The sequence below is a fragment of the Metopolophium dirhodum genome, chromosome 2, assembly GCF_019925205.1.
Source record: "Metopolophium dirhodum isolate CAU chromosome 2, ASM1992520v1, whole genome shotgun sequence".
NCBI lineage: Eukaryota > Metazoa > Arthropoda > Insecta > Hemiptera > Aphididae > Metopolophium > Metopolophium dirhodum.
Window position 1 is genome coordinate 5,639,564 of NC_083561.1, and position 13,449 is coordinate 5,653,012.

The 13,449-nt window shown below is 32.0% G+C and overlaps 1 protein-coding gene across 2 annotated transcripts in view; it reads left to right on the plus strand.

The window, feature by feature from the left end:
- The window catches only part of LOC132939950 (uncharacterized), a 201,426-nt gene that overhangs the window by 151,671 nt on the left and 36,306 nt on the right, over positions 1-13,449 (plus strand). For both annotated transcript variants that reach the window (XM_061007389.1, XM_061007390.1), the window contains exon 4: positions 11,478-11,661. In XM_061007389.1, the coding sequence (XP_060863372.1) occupies positions 11,478-11,661 (184 nt within the window). The remainder of the gene's footprint in view (positions 1-11,477; positions 11,662-13,449) is intronic.

The window sequence follows — 13,449 nt, forward strand, 5'->3', positions numbered from 1 at the left end:
TGTTTTGTATATGGTTCTCGGTCACACGATTTTGTGGTTGGTAGGTAACAAATTGTTTCAGCAAAACGAATAGAACAAACGTCGAACGCCACTGTGGTGGGTGTGTGTGTGTGTGTGTGTGTGTGTGTGTGTGTGTGTGTGTGTGTGTGTGTGTGTGTTCAGAATAATACACACAACACACACTATACCGGTCACCCACATTTGTGGTTAGATGTACTGCTGCATTGTTAGATTGCAAGGTCAATACTGTGAAAGGGCTTCGGAAACCAAAAGGCATCTGAAATTATACACACAAACATAATATTATGTGTATTGTGTATAAATTATTTCATAATAAATAATAATATATATCACATTAGTTTACTGGAGTGGTGCAACTACTAAATATTTAATTTGTTTTTTGTTGGGGGTTAATTTTTATAAATATTATATTTTATTTTGTAAATAACATTATGTTATAGGTACGTACGCTAAAACAAAGAAAATTGGAGGCGGGATTACCATATAAACATTCCTAATAGTTGTGCTACTGGTCTAGGGTTTATTAATTACGCCTTTATTGCTATCAGTATTACATGTTTACCACAATTTTGTACGCTATGATGTATTTTAATAATGTGACTGCGCCACACTTTTTCGGTCCCACGACGCGAGTTGTTTTTGAGGTCGTCATCTTGGATAGGTCAACTGTGCTGTAAGTGTTCATAATATAATATTGCGGTTTAGGTATTTAAATATTATGTACTATTCGGTATAGAATAAAATATTTGAATATGTAATAATAATTTAGACTCGTGCGATCTGACACAGCGCCGCCGGAATGCGATTCAGTGGTCCGAAACTAGGAAATATAATAATACTGCAATTGGTCGAATTCAGACCATGCAGTGCAGTATAACATATTATATCTCGGCGTAATAATTCGTTATACCATATTTTAAATTGAAATTAATGTTTTAATTATTTTCAAAACGCTGTTAAAAGTCGTTTTTTTTAGAAGATAAAAAAAATTAATTTACCCTGCAATCCATTGGCTGAAATAATTATTTTATTCATATTTCCATGAGTTATCACACGTAATACGTTTTCAAGTTGGTATAATATGTTAAAACCGAGGTAAATTGAAAACCGAAACCATTGACTTTGATCGATTATGACGTCGAAAATGGCACGTGCACGCGCAACCTATTTTATTCAATAGACCATACATTAAATTGGTGATGTATATACAGACATCGTCGTGTTACTCGAAGAAACTATACAATTTATTACATATATATTTTACATGCGTCTTTTTTATTTTTATAAAGGATTTTTCAGCATTATTTTTTAAGCTTTAAATATAAGTTCGTCTGGATAAAACATAATCAATACCACCATGATATTATGCACTGACGATTGCCAAAGACAAAAGAATAACACCGAAATACTGATGACAGCTAATAAAATAAACATTTGACACCTAAATATATAACATGTGTGTTATCTAGTAAACTTATTGAAATAACAACTTTTCTCATAAATAAAAAAATGCACTTATTTAATCTTACCTATGTGTAGTATATTAGTATGTATACCCTCTACACTTGTAAACACAATTTAAATTTACAACATTTTTTTGTTTATTTTGAAAGTCGAATACAAAGTCAAATAACAATAAAATCGGTATGTGTTCCCTCTAAAATATTATTCTCTATCATTTTTGTAATGGGTGATTTTACTCTGAAATTACTTAAAAACAAAAAAAAACGATTCTGCGCAAATGTGCTGCGCGTGGGTCAGAAAGAGAAAACAAATAATGCGCTGACATCCTCTTAAATATGTATTTTTCATAATTATTTAAAAATATTTTTATACCACGTGAACTAAAATGTTTTATTTATATTCGAATTGACTAATAAATATGAAATACGAATAAACTATTATAAAATAAGCATAAGGTATTGTATTATACCATATTATTATAACATAATACAAAAATATGTTATGTTATAATATGTGTAATATTATTTTGTTCTACTCAAATATTTTAATGTTCGTACATTTTGTTCAAACAATAAGAAATAATAAAAATCTTTGACTAAATAGAAATTTAAACAAATAATTAGTTTAAATTGTTGAACAGATATTAACATAAATGTGTATATGTATTCTTGTTTCAGAAGTTTAATTCAAAAGTTTTCAGGTATCGTTTGTATATACACAAGCTCATTATAATAATACTTAATCATTCAAACAATTAGAACTATTTATACCTATATAGTCAGGAAAACTTGGACTAAATCATAAAGTTACAAATCAATAATGATACATCGTATAACTAGATAAGACAATATTTTGTGGGTATAATCAATGGTATAACTAATCTAGAATTTAAAAAATTGACATCAAATTTTTATGAAAGACTAATTAAATAAATGTAATGTAATATTTCGTAATTTGTTCTGTACAACAAATGTCCGCGTAGGTACCTACGTATTTGTTTGATAGTTAAAATCGGTTCAGGGCTATAATGTGGCACATCTAGTGAGGTTAACAATAATAATAATAACATATTTAGCTAATAACATAATAATATAGCTAATTATATGTGTAAATTAATTTTATTCGTTTTACACGGTGCAATAAATCGTACTATATAAACGACGCGGACGACGTCTATAGGGAATTTAAAAACGGAAAATAAAAGCATCGACATAGGTAATATTATGGTTACATTTTTTTAAAAATATTAAAAAATAATAATATAATATTGCCACAAGGTTGTCGCTCGCATGCTCGAGAAATGTTTACGTATTTTAAATCGGAGGATGATGCGTTATCAAACAACTCGGCGTGCCGTTGCGCATTATAAAATATATTGTACTGTGTAACAACAATATACGTACCGTAGACGTGACAAACGCCTTTGATAGTTTGGCTGACATTTTGATATTTTCTCGTTTACTAAGACGCGTTTCATAGCGTTCATCACAGACCGCATGTTGTGTTGGTAAGGTGTCGTATCCATTATAATGTTTATATAATATGTATGTATATAATATGTATATAAGTATGTATGTATGTATGTATGTATGTATGTATGTATATCGTATATGGTGTTTACATATTATTCCTTTTTTTTCTATTTACACGCTATGATTGCGTTACATGTCATGTTGAAACAACTGTGTAAATATTGAATTTTTTCGCTTTTGCAGAACACCAGCGGAAAATCTGTCGCAGTGATAATAGTTATTCCAAGGGTCATCGCGTGTACATATTATTCTGTTTAGATTTGTTTAATCGTTAGCTCGTTTTTTATGTCATATAAACATTATTCGAAAACTATCACAATAACGCGCGCTTTTCCGATTAAAATAAAATTGTGTATCTGCCTGTTTACAATGTTTGACGGTCCATTAGAGTTACTGTTGAAGATTATACGAATTCTATTATTTTTTTATTTCTATCATCCTATTATTTAGTCGTTATAATATGGTACACCAAATCATATTTAAAATATATTTTCATGATGGCAAGATTTCACTAACAAAACGAGTGATTCTGGAACTGTGAATATTCTAATTGACAAGCGCTAAGTCATTAAGAGAGAAAATTAATTTGACGTTATGCCTTATGCGTTCTGAAACATATTGGACCGAGAGTAAAAGTTCTTAATACAGTTTTATTTTTCTATTTCAAATCTATGAATGAGTTGCATGAACGTTTCGTATACCAGTCTTTCTAAAATATGATGTTTACAAAAAAATATAAAATAACAAGTATAAATATTAATACAACACCATTTTCATATAACCAATACACACTTCGTTTAACTTGAAATCGAAAAGGTTTGACTTATATAAAATAAAATTCTTGAGGGCATTTCAAAAGTATGACGATTCAACACATTTAAGTAAGAGATAAAAGTCAAATAATAAGATAATTTCATAAATAGGAAATTTAAAATTTAAAATATGCAATACTAATAATTAAATGATCACTGACTTGAGTTCACGGGATTATAAATAATAAAAAAGAAAGTTATTTTTATCAACATTTCAAACTGTGAAATCAAATTAATTTTATAACTCTTAAAAGGGTGAGTTTTGATTTTTATAAACTTGTTATGTGAATTAAAATTTTTAACTGAATCAATAAAAATATATAAATAAGTACGAATAAATCGGAAAAACAAATATTGTATTAATGCAGGTAGATATCTATTAGGTATTGTAAACTTATAATAACATTTAGAACATATTATAATATATTATATAGATGCATAATGCGTAAAATAAGTATATTTATAATTAAAAAATGTAGTATGATAACATAAAAAAATATTTACTGTAATTATTATGTAGTTATTTTCAATTTCCAATAAAACCTTTAGAATTTGAAGAATATATTTTTTCATCTTATCTTCAAAATATCATAAACAATAAAACTAACTTGTATTATAGTAGTTATTATTATTAAAGTGTGCTTTTTTTAAACTGCTTAAAAAATTTCAACTTAAAGCGATAATTTAACATTTATAATTAATAAATAAAATGTACCTCGCAATTGATGTCACTAAAGCAATGAATTCAATAATACATTATACGTTTTACGTGTTAACGTTAAGCCTTAAGCATATAATTAAAAGTACATATCCGTCTCATACTCTCATATAGAAAATATTATTTACTAATGTACAGCAACCAACAGTGGTGGATTTAACGGACGTTTGGTAAATGTCAACTTAGCCCCTCTCCTAATATGTATATTGGTGCCCACGTAAATTTATAGGGCTATTTATTTTTTTAAATTTTTACCACAAAATAATAAATACTTGTATTTTGTATTGTGAACTGCAATATAAATATATAGGTTACGTTTATAAAAACAATAGTTTCGTAAGTGTATTACTGATACATTTTCTACGAGACACATCTTATAGATCTTCCGACCTTAAATCCACTACTGGCAACCAAATATTATTATTTTTTAAAAATATTTTAGACTAAATCAGGATCTTTGGCTTTTCGAGTATGATCATTAATTTGTAAATTATCGTAACAAGATCATACGCTTAAAGTTATTTAATACCCTAAAGGCTTTAATTCCAAAACAAATAGTTTTCGATTAATAGTCAAACCATATTATATTATTATACATTATACGTATCATGACTTTTAAAATATTTATTAGGTAGCGATATTTATTATGAACCTATATAATTTCTATGAAATTTATCTTCAAAGTTTTAGAAAATTTGGTTTTTAAAATAGTTATAGTTAAATCCGTTCTAGAGAAGATTTTTTTTACATACGTTTTTTCTTCAAAGAAAAGATAATATGCATATTTAAATATTTTTTTGTTAATCCAATTTGTGTTCTAAAAAATTAATTATGAAGTTAAGGACATTTTATAATTAAAATTATAATAAATACAATTAATTATGACTGGCAAGTTTTTGTACCCGGAATTATTCTATACTGTACAGTAGTGTATACACTATAAAGAAGTGTATGTAATTTTTTTAAGTAGGGGGAAATTGATGCAAAAAAAATAAATTGAGTTAGTTAAAAGGATGTGAGTACACTGTATATTTCATCTCTCTGACCTATACGTGTTCAGCAGAACTCATCTTGTGTTAGCTTTATAAGGGTGAGTTGACCTATTATCAAACTTGCATTGTTTCTCTGTAAGAAAATCAAATCAAATTAAATAAATAATAAGACCTTAAAGCACTAAGTAGTCACCCACCTACAACAGTTATGGGGGATTTACCCCAGTGACCATACGTGTTCGGCGCAACTGAGCTATAGGCCTTGGCTAACGCAAAGTCTCCGCTCAGAATCGTTACATACAAAAAAATATTTCTAACAATTTATTTACAACAATATAACATAGTACATCATTTTGCATATTAATATTGTAGGTTTGACGCCATAAATAATCTATGTTATTATATAAAGAAGAGTTGTTAGTTACCGTTATTGAGGGTAATTTCTGGAACTACTGAACCTATTTCGAAAATTATTTCACCAATAGAAAGTCACATTCTTTGTGAGTGTCATAGGCTAATTTAAAAAAGGAATTGATTACCCCCGGTTGGTGCTCAAACAGTAATTTTGAGATTTACGATAGACATTTTTGTTTAGTAATGGTTGCTATGGGTTATAGGAGTTGAGAATAATATTTATTTATTATTTTTTATTTTTTATTTGAATATTAATGGAGCGTCTCAATCTCATTCGTTTCAATCAGTCGAAGTTACGATCAGACGAGTACATCCACTTGCGTGACGCCATCGCTACAGAAGGAGACGCGGCCAACATTGGTCGTTTGACCATTATTCTCTCAGCTACTCATGTTGGAAGCCCACGCATGATGCATTCAATCGCAAATTGCAACGGGAATAAGACTATGATCAAAATGAGCTGGCTGAAAGAGTCGAACAAATTTGCCGAAAAAAAGAGTCTAACACCATCTTCCTCTTTTGTTTAACATAATCACAAATCAGTAGAAAACTATACCAATAATTATACCACTAAATAGTTATGATGAAACTTATCTACACGATGATGGTCGCATATTTGAACTTGATGGTATTAAGAGTCATTCTCAATATTTTCTTAAATCTGGTTATATTTTTGACTCATACCATCATCGAGTAAATAAGTTTCACCATAACTATTTAGTGGTATAATTATTGGTATAGTTTTCCACTGATTTGTAATTATGTTAAACAAAAGAGAAAGTTGGTGTTTGGCTCTTTTGCTCATAGTTAAAACATAATGCAACAAGTAAAACTTGGTGCTTGTAACTCAGTACCAAGGACTGTATGAACAGCATAAGCTTCATCTAATTTTTTTTTTACCTTCCAACATAATATATTTTGAAAAAATAAGAAAATCAAATATAAAAATATTATATAGTTACAATAATTGTTATTTAACTTCAAAACTGGTTTTTTATCAACAGTACACTCAAAAAATTCATGGGGAAGTACCGAAAGTATTCCATTAAGATGGTTTATTACGATTTTCCCTATCACACTTGATCCATTTCATTAGAGATGTATACACCTATTAATAACTAGAACATTATTTAGTTTCGGTCAAGCCGTTTCGGAGGAGTTCAATAACAAACACTATGGCACGAAATTGTTATATATTATATATACATATCTATTTGATATTCTGTCGCACAATGTCCACGATACGACGTAGTCGGATTCCTACCAGGGTGGCTAAATTGCACTTACTGGCTACTGCTGCGAGTTACATCCTAAAGGATTTGAAAAATCACAATTTTTTAAAGGGTTGTCATTTTTTAAGGGCAATGAAGTTCACAGGGTCAGCTAGTAGTTAATAAGTGGATACAAAAACATATTTCTAACAATTTACAATTATATATTTTATACATTATAATATTGTAAGAATTAATGAGTGGATACAAAAACATAATATGACTAACGATAGGTTTACAAATATAGTTCGAACATGAAAAATACGATATTCATCAGATATCCTGACATCAGGGCTCATGTAGTACCTTATAGACGCAGCGGTACTTGCGGCTGTTCCGTGTCGGTCTGCAGGCGGCCGGACGACAGATCAGCTGCTGGCTGCTGCTGACGTGCGAAGCGTCTCGAAAATCTGCGAAAACTGACAGATTTGTCAGCAGTGCGTAGCTGCAGAGACGTCGGCCAACGGTCGGACGCGTGGACACATCAGACGCCGCAACAAAACATGCAGCGGACAAACCGCTTTGTCCGGCGCCAGAGCGTGCGGCGACTATCCTCGGTTTCCGGCGCGCGGTCTGCCCGCCGCGTTCCGTTGGCGCTGCAGACATCGTCAGCTGTCTCCGGTTCCGATTCCGGCGGCAACGAAACGTTCCTGGCGGAAGACCACCACCTCCTGGCCGCGTCGCCGTCACGTCCGGACAGGACTTGGCAGTCCGCTAGCCGCCGCAGGACTCCCGGCGTTGACGGCGGTGTCTTTAGGACCGCTGATGTATCGACGACGACGTTGTCCGCTGACAGTACCGACGGCCGGTTGACCGCCGCGTCCACGATCGCCATGGCGGACCGGAAGGCCGGGCCCGCATAATTCGGCAACCGGATCTGCCGGTAAACCGGTGCACCCGGCTCACCGAACAGATCCAGTCCCATTATCTCGGCGTCCGACCTGTACAGCCGGTGTGTCGGCCGATCTACCCCAGCCGCGATGTCTCCCGAAACATCCAGCGCGGGGTCAGGTCTGCGGGTGGCCTGCTCTGTACCGGCGACGTTCCGGTCCACGTCCCATCCTCGCGGAAAATTGAACTTTGCGGCCCTCAGTTCCGCAAACACTCTCATCATTTGTTCGGCCTCAGCCTCCATAATAACGATACGGTTTCAATACAATTACAATACGACGCTATAACGATGTCAAACCAGTGACAGCAGTTTTACAAATGGGCGATTATAAAAAATTACAGGTTGTGCGTTTTAATCAAATCTAAAGCAACGGGATGTTTGTTGATTTGTAATAGGCCAGTATGATCATGCATCTCATTTCAAATATAAAAAAATATACTTTAGATTCTGAGTGGAGCGAAAGAATGTATTGGTTTTACAATGATGTTGTGTCGAGGTGGACAAGTGGGTACCATTCTGCTGTACAGTAGTTGTCGAGTATGTCATTGTAATGGATGTGTTATATTTGAATTCAATGATAAATCATCGGATACGAAAAACGATTCTGAGCGGAGACGGGGCCTAGTCTTAGCATCAGTGGCGCCGAACACGGATGGCTACTGGGATAAATACCCCATAACTTTTGTAGGTTGTGGGCTGGTAGGTGGGTGACTGCTTAGTGCTCTAAGGTCTTGTTGAATTCGATAAATTTCTACTAAATATACCTACAATATCGTAAAAATTATATATTCAAACGCTTATAAAAAAATATTATTACTTAACGCTAAACTTAATTGTTTTTTTATAAATAGACAATTTTGTTGGGAACCTTTCATTAAAATTTCTCATCTTAGCAATGAAAAGAAAAACTTTTATGAATTTCTTACTGAAAAATAGTTTACACAATTTGAAAAATTATCATGGCTTAAATAGCTCAAAACGCGTCGAAATAGTTTGAAAATGTTACCATTTATGGTATCAACTATGTTCACTTTTCTATTAAAAAAGATGCTGATCTAAAAAATCGAAGCATGTTTACTATCCAAAATGTTACTGACAGACAGAAAAAAGAGAAGAAAAAAACACATCATTGTAAAACCAATACATTCTTTCGCTCCGCTCAGAATCTAAAATGTTATAAATATTATTTATGTTGTATCTGTGTTACTCCGTAATTTTTACAATATTTCAATTTTCAATAGTTATGAGTGTGTCAAAAATTATAATTAAAAAATTCTCAAACATTGTAGCAAAATTGAAATATTGTATAACAACTATGTACTAATATTATTAAGTTCAAGTGTGAAAATAGGTAAATTCTACTTTGATATTAAACCTAATAATACAACTATACAAGATTGGTTCTTCTTAACAAACATTTTCTATGTGGCACGTCGCACGTGGGTCAAAAAGAAAAAACAAATAGTGCACTAGCATCGTAAAAAAAAAATTTAGGATCTATTCTTATTTTTTATTGTTATTACATATAAAAACTCTGAGTGGAGATCATCGCGGCACATAATGTGTATTTAGATTATATGGACTTTTTGATGAATGTACCTATTGGTTTTGCAATGATGTGTCATATTGTATGTATCAGTTTGTGTTTTTTTATGTGACTTTATTACTTTTTAAGGCATACAACTAGTTACATTTTTAACTTTGAATCCTTTTTCGTATACAATGGTTTTTCGTTGAATTCAAATTTCACATATCCATTACAGTGACCTATAACTATTTGACGAGGTAGATACACTTGCAACCTAATACATAGCGGAGCTCTGGTTTTTAAAAATAATATATATTTTATATAATTAATACATTTTATATCGTGTATTAAATAATCTGTTTTAAATGGTCTGATTGATCTTTTTAGAATTCGCAATGAAATATACTTATTAGTCAAACCTCGACACTACTTTTTTTATTTATCTTTCATAATAATTCTTGTATTAGGTATAATTTATAACATATTAGCATACATTCATAGTACCTAGCTAAATGGCTAAAACGAGTATATAAAGAAAAAAAAACTAAAATCAAAACCAGAAATTGCTTTTTGATGATAAATTGTCAAGATTACAAATTTACAATAATGTTTATTTCATTGGATGTTATTAACGACACATAATAAAACTTTTTGGAATTTTAGAGCGTTATTGTATTGCGTTGCTCACCATTCAATATGCGCACCACGAGTGCACCTCACAAATAGTTGCTAATTGTACTTTATAATGACGCTCGTGGCAATATTGCGTTGCGTACAACTTTACAGTAGCTAAGTACCTATATAACATTGATTCAAAATACATTTTGCCGTAAGTCTAAACCAAAAAAATACTTACATGTAAAATTTGACCATCTTTTTGCACCCAAAACCGATGTAATAATATGATAGTACGTTGACTCAATGGTTTTATAATAATATAATACTATGTACAAAAATTATTTATACCATACACTCGGATCACTCTTTTGTGATTGACTATGTAAAAACTAAGGTGGGCCATGAAGAATTGACTTGTATGAGTTTATTTTAAATTTACTATAACTACCTATTTCAATAATTCTCTATTCAATGGAATAACCTAACTAGTTAACGAATCCATCTTAGCAGTAGGTACAAACTACTTTGTATTTTTCAGTTAATTAATTTAAAAATGTATGCTCTCATACATATTAATATATATTATAACTGTAATTAAAACTAATTAATTCATTGTTTATTGTTTAATCATCTGACATTGGGTATAATATACAATGAACTTAAATAACATTAAACAAATAAATATTCCTCTGTTTAATAATTTATCTGACACAAATGTGTAATATTGTTTAAAGTGCTACAATAGTACCCAAGTATAAGTATTAGTATTGTATGCATTCAAGTATAATGAAATATTTATTTATTATTTTTAAAAAACACGAAAGTAGCAAAAATACTAATGTGTGATACAGCTGTGTGCCTAGGCGGTAATAAAAACATTATAATTCAACTTATTATTTTTAACCGAGTTGAGTTTATATTTTTCTCCATTATAACTTTGAACTTTCATATAGTTAAATGTTTTGTTGATCGACTATTAACTTATATATGTATACTTTAACGTTTATTTTACTCAACTAACTCGAGTTAATATTATACGTTCATTAACTTGTCCGCTTTTGTATAATATAACAATGTATCGATTTTGTCGAATGGGGATTTCATTGTCTTCAAATGCGCTTACAATAAAATACATCGAGCTTAAACATTATTTTGTACACGATGTAACCAACAATAATTATAACTCTAACGATACGCGTTGTCCGTATGTTTCAGTGTGCAACGTCACGATAAAAGCTGATATGCTGTTGGCCCGTTCAAACTCGACGTTCGGCCAGATCAAATCTCCCGCGCTGTCTGGTCCTAACCACTGTTGGTACACGCTGGACCCTGGATACGACAGACGTGTGGAACTGCAAGTTTACAGGCTCGTCAACGCCGGCCATTTCAACGGTTCCAGGCAAGTAACGTACAGTGTCATATCCGAAATCGCCGCGGCACGTTTGTCGACAAAACAATTATAATAATAATAATAATAATAATAATGATGATTATCGTGACGCGTGCAGGTATATAACGGTCAAAACGGTCGTTTATTGCGCGTTTATACGCGACACGCCACCAACTCTATTATCTCGTGCAACTCAGACGCGTTTAAATACAACAATAATAATAACAATAATACGGTAACGCCTACGAAAGATCGAACAGACATTATAGTTGCTCACGGATAGATATATTATATGGCTTGATAAACGGACCTGGGGTTCCTGAGAGTAGTTCCGTGTGAGGATATCGGTTGAAAGGAAAAGCGAGGTGGTGGTCTTGGGGTTGACGGAGAACGACGGTCAGCCGCGGTAAGGTACGACAGTGAAAACAGGACAGACGCATAAATGACTCGACGCTCGCGGTAGTTGGATAACGGTGTACTATGTCACCGGCGTATGGTGCGCGGTGTATACCAAGTGATAAGGAACGGTTGTGGTGGAAAACAAAGCGTCAGGGTACATTGTACACTCATGCTGTCCAGCTGTTGTAATAATATGCGTACCTAGTCTGATATTACCGATTATGGTTTGTTGTGTCTGTCTCAGTATGTTTCAGTTTGCGCAATAACAGTTGTCACCAATTAGTGTACTGTACTCATTAGGATTGGGAGGAGCTTGGAGGTGGGGGTCCCTCTGGGATTTTTTTTTTTTTGGAAATCCTAAATAATTTATTTTATTTTACTGACAGTAATTATTACACCAGTTAGTAATACTATGCGTGTCGCGGATTTTCTGGTTCTACGCATACACACAACGCTATGGTTCACCGCCACGCACCGGCGCATTTAACGAATTTTGATTTTTCTTAAGAACAGCACATAATAATAATATAGTGTATAGGTACTATTGTACTAATAAAGTATGAAAGTAGACAGTAATTGCTCGCTACGCATACCAGGTCCGATCGCCAAACTCGAGATTCTTGAGATAAAGGTTATACATTATTATGAACACCTAACGAAAATATTACATATTATTATTGTATAATAATATATACAATATAATATACCTATTCCCTATAAATAGGTATCGTATAATTTTTTAATTTCTAATTAGATGATGGTCAACAATATTTTTTAAAATACAAAATTTGTAGGTATATGTATCTTAAATACATAGGTAACAATACCGAAAAAGGTTTACAAATTAAAAAAATCATGAACATATCATAAGCAAAAGCTATAATTTTTTGCCAAAAATGTTTCGCTTGGGGCATTTTCCTCTTTCACCCTATACCGTAAAATCGTCACTGCTGATAGTAGACAATAGCATCATTGTCTACAGCAAGTAAAGCTTTTTTTTTATATATATTATCTTAATATAATATGATTATGTAACTGCTAATAAAAAAAAATTTGTAGGTTCTTATTATTATTTTTTTCCTTATACATTTATTACTTCCCATTATTTTAATAGATAGGTACCGTTGATTGTCACATAATATGATATTTGTCAAAAACGTTATGGACGTGTATATAACATATAATTATGTAACATTATCTGAAAAATTGAATAATGAGAAAAAAACCTACTTAGAGAACGGTATCAAATACTCGACAAAAAGTCATTATCGCCTGTGCGGGTACATTACATCTGTGTACGGTGTATATAATAATAGTTGGCTTGTGTTTGAATTCACAAGAAACGCCGAAACGCAAACTAAACGGTTGTGTAAACGCAGAGGGGAGTTAGTTAAGCTA